The 26,998-nt window shown below is 50.4% G+C and overlaps 9 protein-coding genes across 9 annotated transcripts; 4 read left to right on the top strand and 5 right to left on the bottom strand.

The window, feature by feature from the left end:
• Nucleotides 1–1,785: 1,785 nt before the first annotated feature.
• On the bottom strand, nucleotides 1,786–3,942 carry T069G_00921 (transcriptional repressor TCF25 domain-containing protein; the record flags this gene model as incomplete). Its single annotated transcript, XM_056168131.1, has 2 exons — nucleotides 1,786–3,053; nucleotides 3,111–3,942. 2 exons carry the CDS (start codon nucleotides 3,940–3,942, stop codon nucleotides 1,786–1,788), a joined length of 2,100 nt encoding a protein of 699 aa, XP_056033447.1.
• Nucleotides 3,943–5,029: 1,087 nt separating this feature from the next.
• T069G_00920 (scd6-like sm domain-containing protein) lies at nucleotides 5,030–6,962 on the bottom strand (the record flags this gene model as incomplete). The annotated part of the gene is made up of 4 exons (XM_056168130.1): nucleotides 5,030–6,352; nucleotides 6,556–6,796; nucleotides 6,849–6,884; nucleotides 6,946–6,962. The coding sequence occupies 4 exons, from the start codon at nucleotides 6,960–6,962 to the stop codon at nucleotides 5,030–5,032; spliced, it is 1,617 nt and encodes a 538-aa protein (XP_056033446.1).
• A 750-nt stretch (nucleotides 6,963–7,712) lies between these two features.
• On the bottom strand, nucleotides 7,713–8,508 carry T069G_00919 (uncharacterized protein; the record flags this gene model as incomplete). Its single annotated transcript, XM_056168129.1, has 3 exons — nucleotides 7,713–7,800; nucleotides 7,855–8,270; nucleotides 8,329–8,508. The coding sequence occupies 3 exons, from the start codon at nucleotides 8,506–8,508 to the stop codon at nucleotides 7,713–7,715; spliced, it is 684 nt and encodes a 227-aa protein (XP_056033445.1).
• A 1,831-nt stretch (nucleotides 8,509–10,339) lies between these two features.
• On the top strand, nucleotides 10,340–12,024 carry T069G_00918 (flavin containing amine oxidoreductase domain-containing protein; the record flags this gene model as incomplete). Its single annotated transcript, XM_056168128.1, has 3 exons — nucleotides 10,340–10,565; nucleotides 10,624–11,044; nucleotides 11,100–12,024. 3 exons carry the CDS (start codon nucleotides 10,340–10,342, stop codon nucleotides 12,022–12,024), a joined length of 1,572 nt encoding a protein of 523 aa, XP_056033444.1.
• Nucleotides 12,025–12,552: 528 nt separating this feature from the next.
• On the top strand, nucleotides 12,553–13,558 carry T069G_00917 (cytochrome c oxidase assembly protein; the record flags this gene model as incomplete). Its single annotated transcript, XM_056168127.1, has 4 exons — nucleotides 12,553–12,809; nucleotides 12,869–12,938; nucleotides 12,992–13,442; nucleotides 13,509–13,558. 4 exons carry the CDS (start codon nucleotides 12,553–12,555, stop codon nucleotides 13,556–13,558), a joined length of 828 nt encoding a protein of 275 aa, XP_056033443.1.
• A 631-nt stretch (nucleotides 13,559–14,189) lies between these two features.
• T069G_00916 (ribosomal proteins l26 eukaryotic, l24P archaeal domain-containing protein) lies at nucleotides 14,190–14,738 on the top strand (the record flags this gene model as incomplete). Its single annotated transcript, XM_056168126.1, has 3 exons — nucleotides 14,190–14,208; nucleotides 14,275–14,387; nucleotides 14,460–14,738. 3 exons carry the CDS (start codon nucleotides 14,190–14,192, stop codon nucleotides 14,736–14,738), a joined length of 411 nt encoding a protein of 136 aa, XP_056033442.1.
• A 1,291-nt stretch (nucleotides 14,739–16,029) lies between these two features.
• Nucleotides 16,030–18,899, bottom strand: T069G_00915 (uncharacterized protein; the record flags this gene model as incomplete). Its single annotated transcript, XM_056168125.1, has 5 exons — nucleotides 16,030–16,351; nucleotides 16,406–17,756; nucleotides 17,856–18,002; nucleotides 18,183–18,695; nucleotides 18,755–18,899. 5 exons carry the CDS (start codon nucleotides 18,897–18,899, stop codon nucleotides 16,030–16,032), a joined length of 2,478 nt encoding a protein of 825 aa, XP_056033441.1.
• A 4,453-nt stretch (nucleotides 18,900–23,352) lies between these two features.
• On the top strand, nucleotides 23,353–24,092 carry T069G_00914 (uncharacterized protein; the record flags this gene model as incomplete). The annotated part of the gene is made up of 3 exons (XM_056168124.1): nucleotides 23,353–23,610; nucleotides 23,674–23,742; nucleotides 23,811–24,092. 3 exons carry the CDS (start codon nucleotides 23,353–23,355, stop codon nucleotides 24,090–24,092), a joined length of 609 nt encoding a protein of 202 aa, XP_056033440.1.
• A 310-nt stretch (nucleotides 24,093–24,402) lies between these two features.
• On the bottom strand, nucleotides 24,403–26,241 carry T069G_00913 (uncharacterized protein; the record flags this gene model as incomplete). The annotated part of the gene is made up of 2 exons (XM_056168123.1): nucleotides 24,403–25,079; nucleotides 25,176–26,241. 2 exons carry the CDS (start codon nucleotides 26,239–26,241, stop codon nucleotides 24,403–24,405), a joined length of 1,743 nt encoding a protein of 580 aa, XP_056033439.1.
• Nucleotides 26,242–26,998: the final 757 nt, after the last annotated feature.

The raw sequence follows: 26,998 nt of genomic DNA, 5'->3' as shown, positions 1-26,998 counted from the left end.
CTAACAGCGAGTCAACAACCCGTCCATTGGACATTGCATCAAAAGTCCCCCCCGTCCACCTCCCTCCTGTGCCGCGGCAATGGCTTCCCCCTTTGTTCACACACACAGCCCACCCCCTCCCCTTCATTTGTTTTCTCTGTCTTGCAGCCCGCCTTGGCCTTGAGCCCTCAAGATGGCGGTTTAGCCGTTGCAGCCTCCTTCAATGGCCCGGTGACGGCTGAGTGAGGGCGCGGCACGTTTCAAGCCACGGTAAGCATCATTTTATTATGTGCCCTTTTGGCTGGCGTGCGTCGTTGCTCCGGTGCTTGTTAGTCTAGGTTGTTTTTTCCACTTCTGTCCCCTTTCCCCTGTTCGCTAAAGATGGCATGCCGCACGGGATACACTCGCATTGCCGACCTTTCGGAGTTGCAGGCATCTGTTTAACAAGAAGAGTAAAAAACGGGCAATCGGCCGAGATACTTACCCAAACCCTGTTTAGCACAAGCCTTTGTTGTTTTTTTCTCTTTTCCTTTTCCTTTTCTAGATTCGTTCGTACCCTCCTTCGTTCCTGTATCGTACAGTAGCCGTCCATCATTCACTTCTGCTCCCATCTTCAAGTTTCGAGGCAACAACCAGTTCTCTCGCTCTTTGGCCATTCTTCTTCTCCCCTCCCCCCCCGGGAACTCACAGTGCCTTTTTTTTTCGGCCGGAATGTATAAATAGATTCCGGATTCAAAGTGATGACGGTGGATCCCCCTCCCGAGCCACTCAGCCTTTGTCTTGCCGCCTCGAAACGGCTTCGCCCTATGGCAAGGCCATACCATGCCACCCCCAACACACACGAAAATATCGCAGCCCATCACCCGTTGTAGTATGTAATGTGTGCTTACTGTCATCTCTCTGCCCTTGATTGGACCTGGTGCGCGGAACCAAATTCCGTCCTTTTTTTTTTTCCGAGTTCCGATAAAGCGAGTTAGACTCTGATCCCTATCTCTTCGATGCCAACCCCCCTTGTCAACAAGCGACATGGCACTTCAACACAGCCTAAATAAGCACAGGTGAAGATACTGTACGCACACATGGACGCCAACTGTTGCGGAACTCCGAAGAGATATAGAGGCTCTTGTCAAACAAGTAAAACGCTGATTAGGAATCTCTCCGAAGAAAAATGCTTAGTACTACTACTCCGTAGTTGTCCAAGACTACGTGCGCTTTGTAATCCTTCTGTCACCGATAATATGACAGAACCCTTGAACGAGTTGCAGATGCGAGTGCTTACAAGTCCACGTACTGCCCCTGGCCTGGCTTTCCGTTCCGCCATTCTTCGCATTTAGTAGCCAGATGTTTGCTAGGAGGACAGGCTTACATACATACATAGACTAGTATTAACTTGATAGAAGGACGGCTTACATACATAGTACATACATAGACCTGCATTAAACTTGATAGTCGCCATTTCTATAATTACTCCTCCTACCCGGACGGCGACCACAAATCCTACTAGTGCCATGCCCGGGTTCTCTGCAGTGACATTCTAGACACGTGTATGGCATGATATGACTTGCTTGAGTGAGGCAGACATGGACACGGACACGGGATACGCACAAGAAGCAGACGGAATCCCATCGGCAGTTACTTTATCCAACATGCCATTCTCAACCCCTGTCAACCTGGGCCTATTCTTCCATACAAATGCGATAGTAGACGCAGTAATCGCGGGCCGCACAGCGATACATACTCGTACATATGCACATACCGCCTGTGAATTACACCGAATGCCCATCAAGGGCCTCATTTCGCCGCCCATTATTCCCGCCGACCTTCTTCGGCTGGCCACGACCCTGGAAGATCCGTAGTCCCCTCGCCGTCATCTTCCTCAGGATGCACATCGTCGTCGTTATCTCTCGATGCCTCGCCTTCCCTCGTGTCTGCTGCATCAGCCTCCCTGGCACCCCCAAATCCGAGCATCTGGATGAGGGCGGCCACCATCCCCCGATCTTCGCTGCTCACCGGCACCTCAGCTACGTCATCGCCATCCTCAGCCTCGCCATCCGCACCAAAAAACGCTCCGTCGCGAAGCTGCTCCATCAGAGCATCCTCGTCTTCTTGAGGTGGAGGCCCCCGCCGCGCGAGAAGCTCTTCCATCTGAGCAATGATGCCGCCGAGGCGCGCTGGGGTCTGCCGCTGCTCACGCCAAGGGAGCCTGCATCCTTCTCCAGTGAAGATGTTATCTTTCTCTGCCGGCGGCAGGGGATCGAATTCGTAGTTGGGTTGTTGTTCTAGCATGCCCCGCGGCACCAGCGCTAGGAGAGATGTCTGCCCATCAATGTAGGCCATTCGAGCCACGCCCAGATCAATTGGATGCTCGTCCTTTAGTAGGGACTTTGCGTCCACCCGGTCAATACTCTTGGCCACATCCAGTAAAAGTCGTGTTGCCTGCGGATTGTTCCACAAATCTTTGGATTGGTACAGGTACAGTTTGACCCAGAACTCGGTGGCCTCCGTCTCGCAAGAGATGCCCCAGACAGACGGCGGGGTGTCGACATTCAGAGCTTGGAACAGCGCGCAGTATAACCATGGTACTCGCTGCATCCCTTCGATAAGATGCTTCCTTGCTTCCTGTTCGTCGCCTAATTGTAGCAGTGCCAATACCCGGCTCTGCAGGATATACACCGTGTCGTCTCGGCCACCTTCTGTCTCCAGCTGGTTTAGGAAGTCGAGAAGCCACTTCGATTCATGCGCCCTGATGGCTAAGAAATGAATCAAGTGCCTCGTTGCATAGGGATCGCTACGGTCTAGAGAGTAGAAGAGTTTTGCCCACTCCAGTGCCGTCCTATAGGTGCCTTTCCTTACGAGGCTCTTGATGTAGTGGTACCCTGCTAGCCAAAACTGACGGTTCTCTGGCCTCCTAAAGTCCATGCGAGCCATTCCTAGTTCAAGGCTCTGTTTGAAGGACGAGGGGGCTACCCGTCCGAAGCTAAACAAGGCGCGTTCGCACAGCTCTGCAGCAAGTGCCATGTTCTGATCTTGCTTTGCCACACTGCTCACTTGCAGTAGCGTTGAGACGTGGTAGGCTGTCCATATATGTTAGCATAGACTGTCCAAACCATGGGGTTTATTGCGTTTCTTACGAAATTGGGTGAGAAGATGCACCATTCTCATAGGATCTCCCATCTGCACCTGAGCAAAAAACAAAGCCTGGATTTCGTCATATTCCGGGGCATGAGCGTAAGTATACTCGGTTCCATCAGCAGTCTTGCCGAGCTCTTTCAAGGTCAAACCCCCCGTGGTACTCATTGGCCAGTGCTCTCTCCCCTGAATGAAGATGTTGCGTCTTCTAGACACTTCAGGGAGCTTGCGAGCATTTGGCGGTCCTCTCAGGAAGGTTTCCAGGTCCACCTGTTGCTGCATGATTCCATTGCGTGCCCCACGACGCTGCTCCTCTTCTTCTGCGTTTGCCGACTCAATCGTATCTCTACCGAACAGATTTCGCATCTCATTGATGGCCTTGAGATTGTAAAGGTTAATCTTGAAAAGTCCTTGGGATGCGGGGGCATTGCTAGTGACGGATCCTGCCTGGGGCGTCTCAATCTTCAATTCCTTGATGGCTCTGTCGATTTCATCATCCTCGCTTTGCTCGGCTTCCTGAGCCGGAGCAGCTTTCTTGGTCTTGCCCTTCTTCTTCTTCTTCTTATTTTTCCGGCCAGTAGCTGCAGCCACAGGTTCTTCCACAGGAGCTTCTAGGGTTGATGCTTGCTCAGGGTCCTCGTGAGCATTGTCATCGCCTTCATCCTCATCCTCATCTTCTCCCCCAAGTGCAGCAAATAGATTCGCCCGAGGTTTTGCCACTACGGGAGCAATCTCGTCATCATCTGCATCGTCATCACTGCCTTCGGGTTCTTGGACAGTCTTTGCTTCCAGTTCCCTCTGCTTCTGCAGCTTCCGAAGCTGTCTTGTCGACATTTCTGAATTGTGCTCTGAGAAGAATGGGGTAACGTAAATCCAAAATAGAGATGAGAAGAAAAGATGTCAAAAGAAAAAGGTGAAATGAGAGGTATTTATAATACAAAATCCAGAAAGGTCCCTGAAACTTATACTTTTCCAAATGCTGTGATGGCTTCCGTATCGTTTGACCAAACGTCAGAGGATATTGAAATGGTTCAGGTTAGTTGCGCAGGCAACTGGACGTAGGGTTCGTTGATATGCGTCACGCCGCCTTGAACCTAGCGGGGCTGAGCGGCAGAACCCACCTGCTCCGTTTAGCCAGTTGCTTTTACGCTCTATTTTCACGGTATAACAGCTGATAGTTTTCACGCCCATCGTTGAGTTTGCCACTCATCTCACTATGGGTTTATCCGAGCCTTGTTGCTTTCAAATGCACCACCACATCTACTGAGTAATTCTCATCTTGGCACTTGGGAATGGGGAATTAATCCTCTTTCATTTTCTTGGTAGCGGGCTAGAAAGTTGCTTGCCCACTACGAGGTACTAACTCATTAAACTTCATTTTGTCTGATTATTCTTAACCAGACCCCCGTGCTTCATATAGAAGGTAATACAGGTTCATTATATATTCGCATGCTTATCCCCAGCCTCATTGTTCAGTGAAAGACTCCGGCTTATTCCTAAGCGCCCCCCTACTCCTGGTCGAAAAGATTTTTTTTTCATTCATCATGTCCCCTCATGATTCATGGAATGCAATGCCTGTGCCCCCCTTGAAACGCAAACCGAACTCCGGCATCGTCGTCGAGTTCCGTGACCAGTGCAAACCGTAGCTCCTATCCTGAGCTGAAAGCAAATCAAACATGAATAATATAAGTCTTCGCGGCTACTGTAAAGTAGCTTAGAAGAGGCAAACATTGAAGAATTTTGGTACATTGGTGCAAGTGAATTAAGAGGAATATTGGGAGAATGCGAGCTCAAAGTCGCACCATGAGCTCGTTGGTAGTTGACGTCGTTATGTAGTCTCATTCCAGAGACTTGTATGGTGAATTGTTCTCGGGGGTTGCAGCCTTTGAACCTATTCGGAATTGCCATACCAAATAGTATCTTACTGGCCAGCGGCAGTCGACTGATACTGGGGACGAGGACCTCCCCGTCCACCACGGCTGAAGCCGCGACCGCCTCCTCTAGTTCCGCGTCCGCGACCACGACCACGGTAGTTTCGGTATCCACCGTCGACGCTTCCTTGGCCAAACGTCTCAATGTTTCTGCGCTGCTCCTCGCCGCGCCACTCGCGTCCGCCAGGTTTTTGGCCATTGTTTTCGGCTCTCTCCTTGGCTTCGCTGGAAATGTTGTCGAAAAACGACGTCGACTTGTTGTATGCCACAGGAGTGGTGCCATCTTGAGTCTCTGAGCCTTCTGTTGCAGACGCGGCAGGAGCCTCGTGCGACGGAGAGCCCCCAACGGCTTCCTTAACAAAGTCTTCCTTGTTAAACTTGGCGTTTGACTGAGCAAAATCAAAGTCTGCGTCGGGGACCTCCACCTTGGCTGGGCGGCCACCTCGTCCACGGCCACGATTTGCGCTGCCACCTCTAATGGCGTTGACTCGCATCTCTTGGACCTTGGTGGTCAGGTTATCCATAGCATTCCCGCCAGTGTTGCTCAGTTGTGCCATCGCCAGCGCCACGGCTGCTCTAGCCGCACTCGTAGCATCTTGTACACTGCTTGGTCCAGCAGCTGCGGACTGAGGAGCCGCCTGGGAAGCCTTTTCTGCCGCAAAGGGAGGCTGGAAAGGCTTGGATGCAGGTCCGGTGAGAGGCAAAACTGGCTGGACACGGTTCGATTTGGGACCAGTAGGGATACCCTTGGACGCATCAGTTGCCTTTGCAGCTCCGTTCGATGCCAGTGTTGTGGCAACTGCCTTAACCTCTTCCACCGACGGTTTAGACTCAACTGGAGGAGCAGGCGCGTTGGAGGGCTGTCTCGCTGCTTGAGCGTGAGATTTGGGTTCTGATTGGGGAGCTCCCTTCGACTTGTCTGCCCCGGGTCCAGCAGGAGGCTTTGACTCTTGGGTTGCGGAGAGCTCAGGTGCAGCCCGCTGACCTTGAGGAGCTTCAGAGCCTGGGGGACCACCGGGTCCCGGAGGAAACGGTGCGTTGCCCCATGGACCTGGACCGCCAGGTCCAGGCGGGAAGCCTTGGCCTGGAGGAGGGTACCAGCCTGGGGGTGGAGGTCCCGGAGGGAATGGTGCGTTGCCAAAACCTGGTCCAGCCATAGGGCCAGGTCCACCTCGTCCCCAAGAGCCCGGAGGCGGAGGGCCACCGTAGAACTGGTTGGGAGGATATTGGTGTTGTGGAAAGCCGGGGGCACCGGGGGGAGCTCCAGCAGGAGCGTTTTGGTTTGGTCCTTGCGCTCCAGGACGAGCTCGGGCCTTTGCATCGACTTGTTAGAACGGAGCTCTCAAAGTACGAATTTCAAAAAACAGTGAATATGATCCTTTACAATCAGAAGGAAGGCAACGGAAATCTCGACATGGTTTTGCGCTTTCCGACGTGACAAAAAGTTTACATCCGCAATATTTCATCATGAAAGGGTATAAAGATCTTGGCAGAAATAGAAAGAGACATCACTTACTCCGACAATAGCAGGGTCGTCAGGCATGACAGGAGGCTTATTCTCCTTGATAGCGGGGTGCTCCTCAATTCGCAAATCCTTGACATCGCTTCCGCGGAAAACGATGTACTCATAGACTTGGTCTGATGGCGCTATCTCCTCTTCAGGCCTACCCCTGCGACCCTCTGTGCCGAATGAGCGGACATTCTCGAGAGACACTGTCGACTCGTCCGAATTGATCTCGTGCAAAGTCCCCACGTAGCTCCACTAGAGGTCAGTGACCGTCTTGGTGAATCAGGAGCATAGATTCTCACCGAATATCGCTCTTGGAGATGAGGGAGATACGGGATCTGGAAGCTCGCTTGTTAGCTTGAGGGACACGGTACGTGAGTTGAGGCCATTCGCGCATACCCAAGGAATTCAGACATGGTGGGCCGTGAGGCCACGTCGACCACGTAGCGAGCTTTAAATAGAGGGGTTCAAAGAAGACAGAGTAAGTGCGTATAGGCACTGTCAATAGAGAAGAAAAAAATTGAAGAATAGAAGAAGAAAGGGAAGAGAGTGTTGGGAGGTAGAGAGGGTGGAGGATGCGGAGAGGTTCGAGTGGTTTGTGCGAGGAAGAAAGTTTTGTGAGGCTAATAAAAACGGTTGGACAAAGTCTGAGCTCTCGTGAGGAACCCTCGCGTAAGCGTCTGGGCCAACATCGGGCTTGTACCGGAATAAATTCGGCCGTAGCGCTGAGACAATGAATTACCCCACACTCCGTTGCCCAACCACCCGTAAATCTGTACCTACGTAGTACTCCGCACTGCTGCTGTGGTAGGAGGTACATTTACATTCCCGAGGCCTCTTTTATTGTCACCCGAGTTTTGTTATTGATAAAGGAAACACTCTGGCTGCTCAATACACTTCTATTTTGTTTGTATGAGATAAAGAAAAGGTAAACACAATAGCTGTAAACAGTGCACTCTACTAGTGCATGCTTTCAAAGGGGCCTTCAACACTATTACTTTCTCTATTCGAGCTGCTGCTATTATGGCCCCTGCTGTCTGTGCCAAGGTTCATTTATATGTGCAAGTCTGTATGTTGCGAAAGAAAGAAGAAGAAAAGAAGCACGCAAAAAGTCCAGTTGAATTAACTCCGAATCGCCGACATAACTCCAAGCAAGACCCTGGCTTTCATCGAAACTTGCTGAAAATCACAGCAATGATCAAAAGCACCAGGATAGTGATGATGGAAATTGTAATCACTCGGTTCGTAGCCATGCTGTTCATCATCAATATTCTGTGCTTCGACACTGCTGATGTTGGATTACATTACCTCCGAGCCATCCCCCTCAAGGTCTTGACACTGCGATCGACATAACCCTCGCTGTCCAAAAGAGTGTCGTGCGTATGGCGAATAGTCTCGCCCTGCCTGTGCAAATCGGCCAGCGTTTCAGCTCCGATAGCCTCTGTCTCGCTGGCGAGCCGCTGGCTGCTAAGAAGTCGTTGTGTGCTTCGGTCGAGTCTTTCAGTTCCCGACAGCAGCTGCTGTCGCTGTTCCAAATTGATATCCGTTGATCCGGATGGTTCGTCGGTGTAGCGTGAACCGAACATTGCGGCTCGGTTAGTGGCGAGGCCCGTAAGCTTTCGGCGGTTTGAATCGATGTCGGATTCGTAGTTGCGGAAGCGCTGGTTGACTTTGGCTCGTGCAGACGTAGGGATGTTTTGCTTTTCAAGGCGCATTTGACCAAGCTATGATGGCGATTAAATGTTAGACCTGTCTCTGCATATATGCAACGGGTTACAGTACCAGTTCATCTGCCTCTTCCAGGGCGCGTTCAGCCTGGCTGACGGCAGCCTTGCGCGGTTCACCACTCAGTTCGGGGATCTGGTCCAGCTTTTGCGCCAGATCGGCCTGTACGAGCTTGAGCTCCGCCTCATACGAGCTGAAAAGTTCGGAGCCAGCATCGGTATCGAGAGGGTTCGCCATCTTGGTTGTTGGGTTCAGGAGTAAGCGGAGAAAAAAAGGCAGACGACGCAGTAAGCTGTTGCGATAAAATCGACTCGCTGGAGGTGTCCAGAAATGGGAGACTGATGACGGCTTCTATGCTTGCGATGTGCGCTCGGCTGAGTTCCTCTGGTGATGTTGAAAATGGCCGCCTGAGAACAGCAGCGCCGTCATCGTACGTACGCATTCAAGGCTAAGACAGGCTGGTTGGGCAATCAGAAGGGGTACTGGTTTGCTGCGGGCAGCTAGGTACTTTACGTGCGTTATGTGCGTGACAGGGTACCTTGTCTCTACCCATGGCCAAGTACCAACCTACGCTTTATGCAGCCTGGGCATTGCACCGTACAACACGTGCAGTATGAGGCCACGGCTAAAATATGGCAAGTGACTAAGCTCAGGGTGGTCCGTGCTTTTTGGTCGATATTATCTCACAGCTGCCCGCAGAATTTGAAATTTTCTTCTCTTTTTTCATTAAGTTGATTCCACCCGGCTACGAAGAATTTAAGGCTAAGCGTCTAGACTTTGTCAATGGCGCACAGTTGAGATGCCGGGGAGATTGATGTAGGTTTTCCTACACGGCGCTTTCAAGAATTGGAGATTCGCTTCCCACGTTTCCCGATCCCGTTGAGTGCTCGACATGCCAGCTAAAGGGCCAGCCCTGGGCTGTCCGTCTCTAACATGAGATACGAAGTACTGGTACTGCTACCAGGCATTACCAACTGCTCAAAAAGAACTCGGCCAGTAAGGCGGTCAAGCGGTGACGGATCCATGCCGGTGAAACGACAGGCATTCGTCTTATGATTTGCACCAGCTGCAAAGCATGTGATAATGGAGGCGAAATGGAAAAAAACCATTCATGCTCCACTGATGCATCTCCACGTAGAAGCATGAATTGCATCAGACCACAGTTCTAGGCCGAGTTTGGTGCTGGGCGGATGCGTTATCGCAACAAATCCTGGCCAAAAGTACAGAGTACCTGACTCTCGTAACATCGCCTTGTTGTTAACCGCCCGCCATGCTAAGACAGCTCCGTAAAGTTGGATAGCTTATTTTCAGCTGCCGTCTGGTTGCCAGCCACGTCTTTATTTGCCTTGGCAGGATGTGCCGAATCCGTTGGCTTACGTTGGTCGATGCAGGAACTAATGCATCAATTATAAACGTGCCTGTACGTGGCATTTCGAGAAATGAGGCGAGAGCCTTTGTTCTGTAGCATCCCAACATTTGATGAAAGCAATTGCATCGATGTTGATCGGAACCGTCACTCTAAAGTCAGCCACCTGTGGCGCTACTAGGTAGCTCAGCCGCTTTCATCCTTGAAAACACACCTAGACAATTTACAAGACCCTGGCAGCAATTAGGAGTACATAAACCAAAGGGTTCTCCTGCTAAATCCCCGAAGTGTTCCTGTGGTGATCCGATCCCTTGCTTTGTCTTCCGCACATCAGCACAGACGCAAGTACTGTACTCCGTACTCGTACATATACATAAGGCGCAGGTACCTGCTGGAGATCGCTGCATGTACAAGTGACTATGCCCCTGCGAGCAGAACCGCGGCATGTGTGAGTTGTTTGATTCTCCTGCATGTTATCTCTTGCCCGTCATCGAATCAGGGCCGCGACACTTATGCACAGTTCCATGGGTGGCGCCGGCAGCTTTGCCCCCCTTGTCCCGGCCGCTGCTGGACGTCGAGTTCTCTGACATGTGCAAGTCGTCTCCCGTGTATTTTTTGGGCAGCTGAAGCCGTTCCCAACTCCCCAGTCCCTTCCCATGCCCTTCACCATCCGTCGCCCCCAAGCAAGATACCATCGCGCCTATGAGCCACTCTGTTGACAGGTTTGCCAGGAAGAAAGTGGCCATTGTCGGCAGTGGCTGCTCGGGCATTGCTGCGCTTTGGGCCCTGAATAGAACGTATCACGATGTCTATCTTTACGAGGCCGCAGACCGCTTGGGCGGCCACACCAACACGGTGCAATGGAAGGCCGGCAAGTATACGACGGCCGTTGACGCTGGGTTTATTGCGATGAATTCAGCGACATACCGTGAGTTGAACTTGGGACTGTTCCATTGCCATCTTCCGAGTGCTGATCCCCTGGCTAGCCAATTTCTTGAATTTCCTCAGCAGAATCGGAGTCCCGACTGAGCCTACTGAGGTGACCTTTAGCGTATCGCGAGACCAGGGCCTGTTTGAATGGGCGAGCACGAATCTGAGCACGATATTCACCCAAAAGAGAAATGTCTTCTCTCCGAGGATGTGGAGGACACTATTTGACATTATTCGCTTCAGCCAGTTTGCGCTAGACTTGCTCATAGATGATGAGGAATATGAGCCTCGCTATGGAGGAGAGAACATGATGAATCACGTTCACAAGACGCTGACCATTGGGGAGTACCTGCAGCGTGAGGGTTACTCGGATGGCTTCCGGGACGATTATTTGATTCCTCTGACGGCTGCCATCTGGAGCACAAGTCCTGATAAATGCGCGTTGGAGTTTCCTGCAACAATGCTGGTCCGCTTCCTGTGAGTCGACACTGCTGCCGCATCTCTTCAGCTCTTATACTGACAATTCAATTAGATGGAATCATCACCTGCTATCTACCCTCTCCCTACGCCCACAGTGGTTGACGCTCAAGAATGGTGCTCGCTCATACATCGATACTGTCATGAAGGGCTTCCCCCCCAACCACATGTTCCTCAATACCCCAGTCAGAAATGTGTCCAACGACAATCAAGGACGAGTACTATTGCACCTTGAAAATGGCAAGACGGAGGTGTTCGATCACGTTATCCTTGCCACTCACGGTGACCAGGCGCTCTCCATTCTCGGCCCCTCCGCTACAGAGCAGGAGCGTTCGATTCTAGCCTGCTTTCAGACGTCACAGAACGAAGCGGTGCTCCATTCAGATCTGTCTCTGATGCCACAGAATAAAAGAGCATGGTCAAGCTGGAACTTCCTAACATTGTCTTCTCCCTCAACACAGAAAGCCAATATGGACAAAGTCTCCATAACTTACAACATGAACATCATGCAACGCATCCCGAGAAATCCATTTGGCGATGTTTTGGTCACTCTGAATCCAATCCATCGCCCCAGCCCATCCAAGATCCAGGGCAAGTATTACTACACTCATCCCCTGCACACTCCCTCTTCTGTGCGCGCTCAAAGGATGCTGCGCTATATACAGAACAGGAGAGGAATCAGCTATGTTGGGGCATGGACCGGATATGGATTCCACGAAGACGGATTCACCAGTGGATTGCAGGTGGCTCAGGACCACCTAGGGGCTAAGCTCCCCTTTGAGTTCCGAGATTCCACCTATAGCAGAGGAAGAGTCCCAAGGTTGGGTCTGTTGGATCATCTATTCCGGCTCATCATTCTGGCAATCCAGGTGTTTGTTATCCAGGTTCTGGAGAGACTGGCACAATCTGGAAGGCAGAGGGTGGTGAAACCGATTCTCAATGGCTTCCAGAAGAAGCAACCCCGCAAAAAATTGGCATAAACATCCCAGGTGTTATTCAAAAATGCTTCTTGTTTTATTCTTTTTATTCTTTTATCATTGTTATGGGATTATTACCACAGCGTATGGAGCTACTCGAGAATTCACGACGATATGATGGGGAGGGCATGCTGCAATACAAGACTGATAGCACATTTTAACAGACATTAGACTTTAAGTACCCGGCTAAGGCCAGCATATGACAGAGAAATTAAAAATCATTTTTATGAGATTAGATTCTACCGAACAAAATTTCTTTCTTCTTTTTTGAATGACTGAGAATATAGCCTCAAGATACAGCTACTACTAAGAGTGTTCGCCATGTGTAAATAGAGTAGGGGCGGTGGGGGTACTTACAGCATTGCATCGGCACAGCCAAAGTCAATTCGCCCCGAACCGCTGCCCCACCAAATTCAAGATGTCATGCCACTGAGCATCGGATCGGATATACAGATCCTGGCGCTAGCTCCAAATCGAAGCTTGCTTCCTCCAGTCTTCCGCAGGGCAAATCTCGCAAACGAACAGCCAAAGATGAGCAACGCACTGCGCCTGGTGCGCAACGGCCCTTCACGGACGGCGAGCTCTTCGTCGCAGTGGGCTTGCTTCTTCTGCCAGCATGCGCGGCCACAGAGCAGCCGGCCCAACTTTGCAGACTTTCGGCGCAAATTCTCAAACTCACGGCCTCGGCGAGAACAGCAGATACAACACCAGCCGCGACAGAATGCCACGTATGCGCCGTCTATGGACCGGGTGCGGGAGCAATATAGTCAGAGGAACAAGACGATAGCGTATGGAGACCATTCCTGGGCAGCAATTCGTGGAACACTGGGCTCATGTCTTTCTATAGCTTCTATACCATGAGCGTGATCATGGGCACGCTCGCTCTGGCATATGGCTCAGTGCCTTTCTACAAAATGGTTCGCAAAATCTTCCCTGGATGGCATTGATCAATGGACTAAATACGCTGCAGATTTGCGCAACCACCGGTTGGGGTGGCCAGCCCGTCCGAGCCCACGGCACGTCCGGCGAAGAGAACCAAGACCTCTCCAGCCGTCTTGTTCCTGTTACTTCTGCGAATCGAATCAAAGTCACCTTCAATGCGGCCGTATCTGACATCCTGCCCTGGAAGTTTGTCCCTCAACAGCGAGAGGTCCGAGTGCTTCCCGGAGAGACCGCCCTGGCATTCTATAAGGCGACGAATCTGGGCGACCAAGACATCATTGGCGTGGCGACGTATAGCGTGACGCCTGCTCAGTGTGCGCCATACTTTAGCAAGATTCAGTGCTTCTGCTTTGAGGAGCAAAGGTTAAATGCTGGCGAGACAGTGGACATGCCCGTGTTCTTTTACTTGGACCCTGATCTGTTGAACGATATCAACATGAAGGGTGTTGAGACTGTAACGCTCAATTATACATTCTTCAGTAAGATTCCATCGATTTAACGACCGTTGATGTCTATTTCCTTGATCGACTACTAACCAAAAGCAGAAGCGAGATATGACAACAACGGCAGATTCATGCCTCCTGCCTCAAAATAGCAAAATAATAGGCATTGAAGATTCACATGGCCTCTATGGTGCTCCTCAAAAATGGTGCTGCAGTCTCTGTACGATATTTTATAGATAGACGACCAGGAGTTCTCGGATGGCCTCTGTACATTACAACCAATGGAGCTCTTTCGTCCTTTTGGAAGGGAGATTTTGTATAAATAGTTTGCACACTAAAGATACGCATTCCGCTCACCGAAGATGAGATTGGAGAGCAAATCAAGAATCCATCTAGTCAAATCATCACATAATTTCCCTCGCCTTCCTTGGGATCTCTTTCTTTTTCACTTTTTCCTCAAACGGTCACATTCCCTCATTGAAAACCCAGCGCGCTGCTTACCTAACCCCAACAGCTGCTGCTGCATCCACCAGGAGCAAGCTAACCCTGCGCTCAATGACTAATCACATTAAGCTCGCAGCCCTCTTTCCAGAAACGGAACCAAGAAGTAGGGCAGCAAAAGTCACGTGGTAACCCACCGCTCGCCAAAAATTTCGCCCACAGCGGCAGGCCAACGACAATTTTCTAGCTGGACTCTTTTTTTCCCTCTTCTTTTTCCTCCTCATCACCCAACGCTCAACCGACAAAACAGGATCTCCTCGTCGTCCAAATCCAACCGTCAAGATGGTCAAGGTTAACAAGAGTAAGCTTTTCGTATTCATGATCTGTGCATCAATGGAATATGTTTTGTGTTAACATCTTGGAACAGACACTCACTCCTCCAGGAGCAAGAGCCGTGCCGCTCACTTCAAGGCCGGCTCTGGCCAGCGCCGTGTTATCATGAGCGCTCCCCTCAGCAAGGAGCTGCGCGAGAAGTACAACGTTCGTATTCCCTCAAACAAACGCTCTTCTCTGTTCCTCATCGTGGAAAACTAACATCTTTCTTGCCAACAGGTCCGCAGCATCCCCATCCGCAAGGACGACGAGGTCACCATTGTCCGTGGCTCCAACAAGGGCCGTGAGGGCAAGGTCACCTCCGTCTACCGTCTCAAGTACGTGATCCACGTCGAGCGTGTCACCCGCGACAAGGCCAGCGGCCAGAGCGTCCCCCTGGGCATCCACCCCTCCAACGTCGTCATCACCAAGCTCAAGCTCGACAAGGACCGTGAGAGCATCCTGTCCCGCTCCAAGGTCGGCCGTGAGCTCCGTGTCCCCAACAAGATCTCTGCTTAAATTCAAAGCAAAATCTTAAAATTGGGTGAGACGAGGAGATGAATCTTTTTTTTTTCAACTTAACAGTTTTTCCATGTGATGCATCCATGGCACAATGATGGGCAAGGAATGGGCATATATACTCCGGCGTTTTAGCGATACCCGAGACCCCTGCAGGTCCGGCTTTCTCAGCAGGGTAGATGAATCGAGAATTTTACAATTCTCAATGGCCGTTTCACCAACTTGTTGTGTGAAATGCTCCATGGGAGGTGTTTCCCGAAGCTTTTTTGGCTCTTGTTCCACTTTTGCTGTCTCAGTGAGACTTGTCATACTCGATTCATTTGTCGAGGGGCTGTCATTGCACAGCCTTCGTAGACTGCCTCAAATCTTTGACTCTTGAACAAAGAAAAGGCATATGCAGGTAGGTTGTGTCTCCATTCTTCGTAGTTTGTGAATCCCCGCTAGATAATCTCCGCGTCAACCAACAAAATTCATGGTTTTCGAGGTATACGACTGGCGAAGAGTGAACCCCGACTGAGATTCATACCACGAAACTCTGCGCTCGCCCGAAGATTTTCATCTTGCCTTTTCTGTAACGAAGCTGGAAATTTGATGGTGAGGGACATGACACTTGCTCGAAAACTCTTGGTTTCCAATCAGGCTCTGTATCTACGTAGACGGCCAGTACTATGAGAATTCAAGTCATTCTCGCTAGCACGCAGTATTATTGTGCCAAGAGGCTCCGAGTATACCCTTTCACCAGTATCAATTGAATCAGCGGAGCAAAAAGGTTTAGCAAAAAAAGCAAAGCAATATATTTGTTGGTTAGCGAGTAATTTTCCTCTAAAGTCCAAACCCTCTGTAAGGCAACAGGAAGCAGGCTCCAAAGGAGACGCCGTTCGTAGCTGAAGCAAGTGTTTCTTTTCTGTACAAAATAATCCCACAATGATCAACACCTTTTCGTACACACCCCCCTTTTTTTGGTTGTTTCTCTTTTTCCGAAATTTCTGCAGATGGTACATGATACAGCCAAACTCTAACAATAAGTGACGCGCCCTGAGTCTGTTAGAAAGCACTGATTGGCCGCCCTTTGACACCATGGAGAAATGGTGAGGTTGACATGATGCTATTCTCAGATTGTTCGTCGCAAACAAAGTGACAACCGAGTTGAAAGGAAAATAATGTCGAAATCAAGTAACAGTCGTAATAAGTACTCATACAATCCATAAATGTGCTTGCAATAAGAGATGATTCGATTGAATCTTGGACTGGGCTCCTCTTGTTGCAAAATAGAGCCCGACTTGTCCTCAGTTCAAAGCATTGAGGTTCGCTTCTTCGACCCCTGAACACTGGAATAAGCATTGTGCTTGCCATCTCCTAGGGGCCTGTTTTCGATCTGTCTCTCGGCAGTAAGGTTGGCCGGTTCACCCTCATTGGCATTTCCCGACTTGATTGTCTGCTCACGAGATGAGCTGATGTTGGTTGCTGTGGGAGTGAGAGACGCAGTCGCATGGCCACTGTAGTGAGGTAGAACGCCCTGAACTGTTGTAGAGGAAACTGTTCCTGGAACTGCGCCGCTGCTCGACGTACCGCGTTTCATCATATCGTGCCATATGCCGCTGCGAGGCCTTGGTCTATAAAGGCTTTGTGTTAGCATGAGAAATTGTAGATAAAAAGGATTAACTTACCGAGTTTGGCGCAAAGAGTTGCGCCCTTTGAACACGATGCTCTTCTCGTCATTTTCGTCGGGACTGTCGCTCTCTGAGCGAGCGTTGGGATTGCCAGTCATAGCCATTTGATGACGACTTCCTCGAGGGGCATTTTTTCCGGTCTCTTGGCGAGAACGATCGCCACCGTTGGTGGACATTCCAGAATGCTGGGATAAACTCGACTCAGTGGTGAATCCCACTCCACCGCGCTCGTATTGACGTGAATCATGTCGAGAAGATTGAAAGGGGTCAGCGCTGACATTCCCATCACCATTGTCAACTTGGGATGCCTTGGTATGAAGAGATCCTTGTCCAAGACTGACTTCCGACTCATGCTCGCCACACTGGCTTCTGTCTGGTGAAGGTGGATAGAAATTCTTACCATCAAACTTGGGAAGACCGCTTTGAAGGTGGTGAGGAGCTTTACCCCAGTACATGTGACGAGCTCGGAGTTCATCTTCAGTAAGCTGTCGTGGGTAGATGTAATCAGTATCCCTGGCGTGCTCGACTCTCATACCGGGTGGGAGCAGTCCAACGAGATAAGGCTTAGTAGACTCATCCTCTCCAGATATGGGCTTGGGATGACCAGAGCTAGGCAACACGTCCCTGGTATCCTGGCCGCCCACAGCACGAGGTTGGAATGGAGGAGCCAGCGCTGCCGTCACAGGCAAAGTTGAAGATCTCTTGTTGGCACCGATCTCATCGGAAAGTCTCAGAATTTGGGCAGTCGGGACAGCCTGAACTGTTGCTTCCTCATGGCTGGAAGTGAAAGCCTTCCGCTGAGCTGTCGGCATCGCCTTGTCAGCGCGTTCCATGGAGGACTCCTCTGGCAGGCTAGTAAAGCTTTCAGCGCCGCTATTTTCAGGTTTGACGCTGCTAGTCACTGGAGACTTTGATCGTTCGTCTGCAGAGGCGAAGTCACTCATGTCGTCCTTTGCCTGGTCTTTTGGGTGGCTCCGTTTCTCATTTGCTGCCTGCTCATCTTGAACCTTCTCAAAGTGTCCAATAGAATAGCGCAACGACTCTGCATGAAGCTCCATGGTTCGTTCATCAATCTGGTGCTTGTTGTACTGGAGCTGGTCTTCTGCCCACTTGAGGGACGCACGAAGAACTGAAAGCTGTTTTTTGGTTATTTGGCTTGCTCGGATGGAGGACTGATGCTGTCCATTGGAGGGGGTAGGGGTTGGTACCGAGGGGACTTGAAGAGGAGGTGGCAAGGCCACTGCCTGTGGTGATACCTGCGGCGCCTGTCCGTTGCTCTGGGCCATAGGAGCCATTATATGGTTGGGAATGAGCCTGTGGCCAGCCACCATGGGCACCATTGAGGGAGCTATGAATGCGGGATGAACGGGATGAGGTCCCATAGCAAAGTGAGCAGTAGGAGGGAATACCCATTGTCCATTGTGCACGTATGGTCGGGCTACCTCACCACTCTCAGGGGGGGGAGGCCGAGTTGGGGTTGCATTCTCTGAAGCTCCCGTCTCATTCTGCCTATCACCAGTGGTTGGGTTTGGTGGCATTGGCATAAGACCTGAGGCGTGGCCCATGAGAGAAGGTTGAGCGGCTCCTCCTGGCCCTGAGATATTGAATCCCAATGGCCACGGCACAATGGGATATGGGTTTGCTCCTGCTGGTACGCCTGGCGCCGCTGACGCCGATGGCATTGCTTGGATAGCATGCATTGCAGGCATCGCAGGCATTGATGGCATTGGAGGCATCGCAGAGAGTGCGGCCATGCCAGGCACTACAGGCATACCAGGCATGCCAGGCATTGCAGGCACCATTCCAGGCGCAAAGCCTGGGATCATGGCGTGATGGGGAAAGAATCCCATGGGGTGCTGAGGCACAATAAATTGACTTTGCTGGAGAATATCTCGGTATGGCGGGCGGTTGGAGTTGTTTTCAGCTCCTTCCACCGCAGATTTGTCTTTGGGCCACCTAGTTGTGGGCGATGGAGAGCCGCGTGTGTTGGGCACGATGCGGCCGCCAGCAGTAACTCGAACGTGAGTTGGTGACACGACTGCTCGGTAGAATCGTTGGAAACCTTCATCCTTCTGGGCACTCAGGCCAGTCGGAGCGGAGATGGGCTGGCCCCCAATAGCTTCCGAGTCGCTGCGGCCACGATATCTCCATTCGGATTCAGTACCATCCAACTGTCTAGCAGATTCGCCACGGCGGGGAGAAGCGCCCTCCGAGCCTGCAGGCACATTGGCAGGTTCCTCCATGATGCGAGCAAGTGAGCTCTCAAGAGGCATGCGAAGAACTTCACCTAGAGCAGTTGGTCAGCAATCAAGTAGCGTAGCAGACTAGGTAGAAGTTCATCCATACCTAGCTCTTGATCTTGGCGAAGCTTTTCTTGGAGCTGATTGTAAAGCTCTCTATTCATAGGGGTATTCTTGAGTCGGAGCAGTTCGCCGGGAGTGTAGATTTTCCCGGCCATTGAGGACTCGTCGACAGCAGGAATGATTGCCATTAGTCGTTTCTTCCTGAAGGAAGGAATGAAGTGAAACAGTCGAAGAACAGCGTAAATCACTGAATGAAGCAGTTGTGTGTGGATAAGCGTCGAGACAAGCGCGATTGCAACTGGAACCTGTTCTTGTCAGTACGCTATGAAGACCGATGGCGAATGAAACGTAATGAAGTTTGTAGATACTGGGTTTGAAGACATTCTCTCGTGAATAGAAGATGATTGGGCATGGGATAGCAGACCGGTTCACTGGGAATTTTGCTGCCAAGTAGTGCAGCAAAGAACTCCAGGGGGATAAACAATCGGTTGATACGAAAAGAAACAATAAAGGAAGAGGTGTTGTGTTTGATATCAAACAGTTGCTCTGAGCCTTAGAACAGCAAGGTAATATGGGAGTAGCGGATGCTTCTCACCAGGAGATATGAAATCGGACTTACCAAACAGCTGCCAAGTGAGCAGGAAAAGGTCTGTATGCATACAAAGCCTTGATCAGGCTTCCAACGGGGAACTATTGAAGACAGCAGACGCAAGAGGGAACGGATAGGGCAGTGTTGAGGTTGACTGGTGGTCGAAAGAGTGTGTTTGAAGATGGACAAAAAGTGAAGAGACTGCGAAGGAGCAAATCCAGTACAAAGAGCACTGATGAGCTGCTTACCTACTCCTGTTGGTAGGTACTTTCTGTAGAAACTGTTAGCAGATGCCTGAGGTTGGAAGAATGAAGAGGAAGTTACTTGTGAGGTTCAGAAGGGGAAGCTGCGATGGCTTGTCTTGGAAGGTAAGAGGGCTAGACGAGCTTTCTAGCGAATTCCAGGGGACGTCGTCGCCTGAAACTTTTCAGCTTTAGTTGAGGAGAGCACGAGTGAGAAACGACTCTTCGCCTCCCAGAATAGCAGTTCGGGTCCTTGCCCGACTCTCAGCGAGGTGATGCTGAAGTCGTGGCCTCCAGGGGAAGGAGGCTGCGGCTGCAGGCAGAAGCCGGCGAGAAGGAAAGATGGCGATGTCGAACACCAAGAAGAGACAAGAAGAAGAATAAAACAAGGATATTGAGTAAAGCTTGAGGCCTCGACCAAATACCAAAGATCTCGGTATGCAGATGCAGATAGGGAGTTAGTTTTCGATCAAAAGTTGTAGAGCGTTGGAAAGTGGTGGGTTGCGGTGGTGAAAAGGTTGGCGTGAAAGGTTGCACTCGAGGAGACTTTTGTAGTAGGGGGCCCTGCAGCTGATTTGGCCAATTGGCTCTCTAAAATTGGAAAACCAAAACACCAAGAAGCGTGAATCTCGTCGTTGCCGTGGTACTGCGCGTTATAGAGGTCCAAGGACGGGGCAGCTCGTTTCATATTACAAGCAAAGCCGACTTACTTGGCGAGGAGGCGTGTCGAGAGGCTGCCGGACGTGTGCCGGCCTTGCGGACCCGTAAGCCCCGACAACACAATAGCAACGTGAATTAGATGCGTAGGGAGGGCTGCTGAGGGATACTGAGAATGAATGGACAAAAATCGAGACAATTGAGTATGATGAAATCAGTTTTGTCAAGTGAATCGATCCTGCTGCGTCCGTGTTAGTCTGATTCCGTCTCGTTATACCATTTTGCATGTATCAAGACAACTAAGTACGGCTGGCCTGAATATGTACTGAGTGATTACTGATTGCAGCATGCAAAAGACATGAATGGGTGCTATGCCACATCTTTTCAGCCAGAAAGACAAGCCGTACAGGCGCCAAGTCTCTATTGTCCTTGGGTAGCCATGGTTGAACAAATTAAGAAACTTCGTAAAGTGAGATGGGATATCGTGCTCTCCTAAAAAAGGTTACGTCTGAATGAATATGTTAGCAACTGAATGCCAAGTAGAAGTTTTACATGAGGATATAAATAGATATACCCTCATCTATTCTTCTTTCCCTACAGCAGCAAACACCAGGGCAAGGGGACTCTCGCTTCATAGTACTACTGCAGCAGACGGCTTGGCATCAATTGTAGGTAGCTCGGGTGGTGATCGCAATCCCTAAGAGCTAGAATTTAGAAGGCATACTAAACCGGGAATGCGGAGGATAGCAGAATGGACAGTGGCTCAGGCCGGCTCGCTTTCTGCAGCCTTGGTGCCCAATAATGTGCCACAATAAATCTCATTACGAGATCGTTCATTGTTGGTCAATCATTCGCAGAAAAGATGGCATTTGGATCCGTAACAGGATGAGTTCAGTAGTCCTGGAAAATTTTCGTGACATTTTGTTAGCAGTGGACTAGACTAGACAAGTAGCTCGAGTATTCTAGGGAAGATGCTGGTTGACCATGGTTAGATTATGAGTAGATGGCAAACCTCTGTAGTTCGGATAGTTTCAGACTGCGTCTAAACGCCACAGAGGATTGGTCAACAGACCGAGCATCTTTTCAGATACTTGGCTTGTTCGTCATCAATACCATCTGAGTCAATATGGGCTATGCTATACTTCCATATAATCTAATTTCTGATACCCGACATGATAAGTCTTCAGGAAATTCCCCAAGTCTATCAGCGTTATGCAAAAAAAAGCCAACCGTACGATGACAACCAACTGCTACCTATCACGCCCAGTTAACAGACAAAAGCGATAGTTGGTTACCCCTTGCAGCGTGGGCTTCCACCACACTTTGCACGTAATTTGTAGCGGCATGGTGATGGTGTTAAGAGAGTAAAAATATAGAAGAAGCAGGTCGTAAGTGTGTAGTGCAAGATGCAGAGAGCAGAAGAAGTTGAGGGAGGAGAGAGGTGGCAGAAGAAGTTGAGGGAGGAAGAGATGGGAGAAGAAGCTGAGGGAGGAAGAGGTAGGTGAAGAAGTGGGCACAAAGAGTATTTTATAAGAGTGAAAATTTTATTCGTGGGTTAATACAGGTACTTCGGTAGTGAGAAGCCCTCATTAATGAAGAATTGTGTGCCAGTTGGAGCATTGTTTGGCGAGGTGGCCGGCAGCTGGCTCAGACAACACTTCAGATTCGGCTGCCTGTCACGCTGGTATCTTGGCTATCCAATCATGGCTAGTAATGAGTCCAAAGAATGACTGTTGAATAACCTTAAATGACCATTGTCGAAGCTGAAAAATCCATAGCCCTCTTTTCTCTCGGTTCAGTAGTATTCATAGTAAGCCTTATGTGAACTCTACGCGGAGGACACATTTGAAGGATAAATCAACATCACAACCATGTGTATAGGCGTCGCGGATGGACTAAACACTCTCTTGTTTAAGCAATTATAATTATGTGATTTTTCTCTTTTCGGTTCTTTGATCAACGGCCACTGAGGAAACAGGAGAAGCTACCCAAGTGATCAAGACAAGAGCCTCGTCGAGTTCACCAGTGGAGAGTTCCGCCTTCAAGAGAAGCACCAAGAGCCGTATGCATCGATTAAATTGGTGATTCAATCTATACGGCTACAATGCTGCCAGTGACCGACGTCCTTTATTGGGAAGCCAAAGTGAATTGCTGGTGAAGCCACCCATACCCTACACCACAGCAAATCACTAAATAGACTGATAATCTGCTGTTACCGCTCCTGTCATTGGAAGGTTTCACATGTCAAGAAATCCTACATGCGCTAATTACTTGCAGCTTCACGACGGCCAATGTCAATTGTGGGTTTTGCACTCCTCCAGTAAAGAACTCACAGGGCTTAAATAACAGTTTGACAAGGGCCCCAAAACAACCAGAACACCGCTAGTGCCTACTAACAACCTCAGCCTCACCCTGAAGCGTCCGTTCATTCTCTAGGTATGCTCAAACGTAAACGTTACGTCTACCAGCTGCAAATCCCATCACCTCCGCTCCTACAGTCGGCCCAAAGGATCTCAAAGGAACAAGGTCTCACATTGGCCACAACCCCAGAGGGAGGGAACTTCAACCTCGAAACACGCGCCTTTTGCTTTACCAGTTTAGGTTACGGACTAGCATCTGATAGGCTCTAGTCGATCATGCCAGCAAAGGACAAATGGATCGCAAGCAAACCGTCAAAATCCTACCCCGCCGCCCTGTCACGAGCTATTTGCCCTAGTAGTGTACTGGTATATCCAATGGGCTGGTGAAGATATAGAGCGGGACTTCCGCGTGGAGCCCGCTGACAAGGTCCCTCGGTAATCCTAGAGAGGGAACAGAATCGACTGTCAACGGCCCGCGGCAGATGGGCGGTTTAGGCGGCTTGAAACTGACGTGTTGCTAAAGGCCCGGAGATGGCTTGGGGCTGGGGAAATGGTGTAGAGAAGATTGGTTTATAAATAGCTCGTGGATGGCCCGGGATTCTGGACGCAAATTGAGTTTGACCACATCACGTACTGTGCTTGATAGCTTAGTAGTTCATAACTAGTATCACGAAGCAGTAATCCCCTCACTTCCGACTCTTCCTCAGAACAGTCATTCCATCAGACTGAGCCCATCATAATCATTAAACGCTCTTCTCTACTTTCACCTCATTTAGACCCATACGCACTCGCAATGGCTCCCCTCAAGCCCTCCTGGAAGCAGCCCTCCCACCCCGACGTCCAAGACGTCGTCGTCAGCGGTGCCGACTTCATGACCAAGAGCCTGTCCAAAGTGACCGTGCCGCCCTTTGGCCTATTCGTCAAATTGGAGTTCCCTCCTTGCACCTTGGCCAGCGAGCCTACTTATGCTACCGTTCAGATGGGCAAAGACCAGCATCTGAACCTCAACAGCGACTTGCTCTACATCAACCACTCGTGCGAGCCTTCTCTTGTAAGTAGAACAGCCGAAGCAGGATAACTTTGAAAATTTTCACAACTAAATGAATGCTGCTAGCATTTTGACATGCGAAACATGAAGATTGTGGCGGGACCCAAGGGTCTTCAGCCCGGAGATGAACTCACCGTCAGTGGAACCCCTGCCTAGTCTTGGTTAATCGTATAGCTGATATACCCTATTCTTCATACGCACAGTTCTTTTATCCTTCTACTGAATGGAACATGGCCCAGCCATTCGAATGCTTTTGCGGTAAGCCCACTTGTAAGAAGGTGATTACTGGCGCCAAAGACATGCCCTCCCAGCTACTTGATGGTCTCTGGCTCAATGACCACATCCACGAGCTTCTTGAGGAGCAGGCATTGCTTCGCGATAACCAACACTCTCTATCGGAAAATGGTGGCTTCGGATTGCTACGCCGCGGAATCACATCGCGCGAATTGAGCGGAGAGATGGGCGGCGATACTGTTAAGGCCTAATGCTAACGGCCTCTGTATTCAATCGTGATTGCGCCATTGAAAAGGAGGTCTGGTAGCTCATAAGGATTCAACATCCAAAAGGCTACTACAATTGTGGTGAAGAGAAAATGAAGAAAAAGAGAAAAAAAATTGATTGGGATTGCTCACCACATGTTTAGAAACTGATTAAAATTATATGTACATGAAGGCTGCCTGTGCAAATGCAAATGCAAAACAGGCAGCGGGAGAAAGGGGATGTACAGGAAGATTAAAAATAAGAATTTCAACATCTTGAACTCACGTTGCCTTCGTTTCATCAATGCCCCTGCTCTCAGTTATGGGCTCTGAGACTGCTTTCGATTCCGGACGTTGACAATGTCTCCTTCTGCCACTCTTCACGCTCCAAGAAGCGTCGTGCGTTGAAGGCTCTTGTAAACCGCCATGCCTCTGTGTCGGCCATATTCCAGGCCTCGAGCGAGGCTCTTACTTTGGTCCCGTTATTCAATGACTTGTTGTTCATCATGATGACACTCTTGGCTCTGTCAAGTATAGCTCGCTCACGGGCAACCTCTTCGTCCGAAGCAACAGGTCCATTGAGCACGTCTGGCTCCTCATCTTCTTTCGGCAAGCGATCAGCGGGAACGGGACTCCGAGATTTCCCATCATTCATGGACTTTTCAGGCAACGTAAATCCAAAGTACCAGTCCATATCACTGGGAACTCCATTCTCTGCCGAAAGCCACAGGGAGTGAATAGAGTCAGCCTCGTCAGCCACAAGCTCTTTAAACCGCACAACTCTGCGATTCGAAGACACTCCAGAACCAAGATACGCTAGGGTGACGGTACTCAGCCACGAATCCCGAGGCGAATCTAGGATCCAGGTGACGTTGATAGACTCCCGAAGATTATCTACCAATGCAAAGGACCAAGGGTGCGGGACAACGCCGATTGTAAAAATCTGAGGAGACTTGCGAAGGCGAGAAGGGGTAGAAACAGCCATGGGAGACGCTACGCATGGAAAGCAATGGGGTAGATTAGGAGGGCATGTGGATGGCATTGGAGACGCAGGACAAGAGGATAAAGACTTGGCAAGCTTCAAGGCGCCGGCCAGCATAGCTGTCGCATGCTGAGGGTGTGGCTTGACAACTTCAATGCCATCGGGAAAGGTATTCTGCCAGGCAACTAGAAGGTGATAGTTGATGAGCTTGTTCAGATTGCGGAGAGTTTCCGCCCTGTTTCCTTTGCTGATGATTTGGGCATACTTGTTGTCAATGGCCTTGGAGCTGTAGTAAGCAAGTGGTGTTTTTGTCTTGTCTACTGTGATGGCATCATCTGAAAGAGCCGCAGTGACGCTTGTCACTTTGTCTATACCTTCTTTCAGCAGAATGGACTGGATTGCCAATCGAACGTCGGTTTCTTGTCCAATGAGAAATGCGTCGTCCAAATCCGCCCATTTCGTCAAGTTGGCATATTCTCCTTGTCGTAGGAGCAGTAGCAGTGGATCCTGTCGTGGAACCGTGGGGAGGACAGTGAATTCCGACAAGATGCCTCCATTGACAGTGTCCCAAGCGAGCCATTTCATGAGATCTTCTCTCAGCTCAGATGATGCTGCCATTTTCCGCACTTGCTCGTAAATGGGATTGCTTTTGGCCTCAGCAGGACCCAAGATAACGGGACGGAACCCTTGCGCCCACCAAGCACGGCGCCATGTCAGTAGCAGCTCTTTCTCGGCATCTCTTTCGTCTTTTGTTTTCTTTATAGTCTTATCATAGTAACAATAAATTGGCCGTCGGGCCTTTAGCGGAGGGAGCAGTACCCGCTCATTATCAAGCGTGATGGCGCTAGAATAGGGAGTCGAGAGCCCTCTCTCGTCGGCCAACCAATACGAGCCATTGTATTCGCTGCTCTCTTGATGCGTTGGTGACTGTGGCGATTGTGATGGGTGGGAGACTTCAGGTTCCTTGGGAGGCGCGTCACTAGGGCGAGGGCGAGGGCGAGAGATGTTGTGCTCGTATGCAGAAAGGCCCGGTGAGGCTGGAACAGCCCATGTCAGGCTACCAATCAGGAGGAGCGCAAAAAGAGACAGCAAGATTAACAGCGCGGGCAGGCGACGAGGGGAAAGCCGAGAGAGCGGCCAGCCCCAAAGCGTACGAGTAGACGGCTTGAGCATATCGGTGGCTTGCACAATCCGTCCCGTGCATCTGGTCTAGAAGAGGGCCATGCAATGCAGGCAGAGGCGAGATCGGCAAGCTGTGGCAAAGGTGGCTGAGTCTTGAGACGTGTTAATGGGAGTTTGAGACTGTTTTGACTGGCTGGACGGCATAGCATCGCCGGCTACTGTGAGTACCGACGGCTCGTGGAGGCCATTGTGCGAAGCTGTCGTCGTCGTCGGCTTGAGGATGTCACTGTAAATGCGCGAATCTGAGAGTCAAAGTGGCGCATCGGCGCGTTCGGGTCGAGGTACGCTGAAGTTAAGGCTCGTACTAAAATAAATTCCGCTGAGCCTCCCCACCGCCTAGCGGGGTTACAGTGGTGTCCGTGTACCTCCCGCGTTAGCATCAGTGACAGAGTCTTGGGTTCAATTGATTGTGAGACATCGATAGGCAAGCAGCCGAAGCCACACGAAAGTGTATTGAGCCTAGAACCCTGAGATGCGCTACTGGATATAGAATGAATCGTCCGGACAGCCTTGTTCTTGTCCTTAGTGCCCAAACACCAAACTTCACATGTCCATGTTGACTTTGACCACATGCAACCAACACATTGCTTAGATACGAGTACCATTGAAGTTGCTGCTGCCAAAAGTACCAGGTCTGCGTGACTTGGATGCACCGAATCACAGGCTGCCAGAGATCCATTCATCACATCAGCCATGCCCATCGCAGGCAACAGCCCCAGACACCCCACCAAGGCTGAGTCCCTGTTTC

Source organism: Trichoderma breve, chromosome 1 (genome assembly GCF_028502605.1).
Source record: "Trichoderma breve strain T069 chromosome 1, whole genome shotgun sequence".
Taxonomy (NCBI): Eukaryota; Fungi; Ascomycota; class Sordariomycetes; order Hypocreales; family Hypocreaceae; genus Trichoderma; species Trichoderma breve.
Note: the sequence above shows the minus strand (reverse complement) of the source record. Positions and strands in the feature narration are given on the sequence as shown.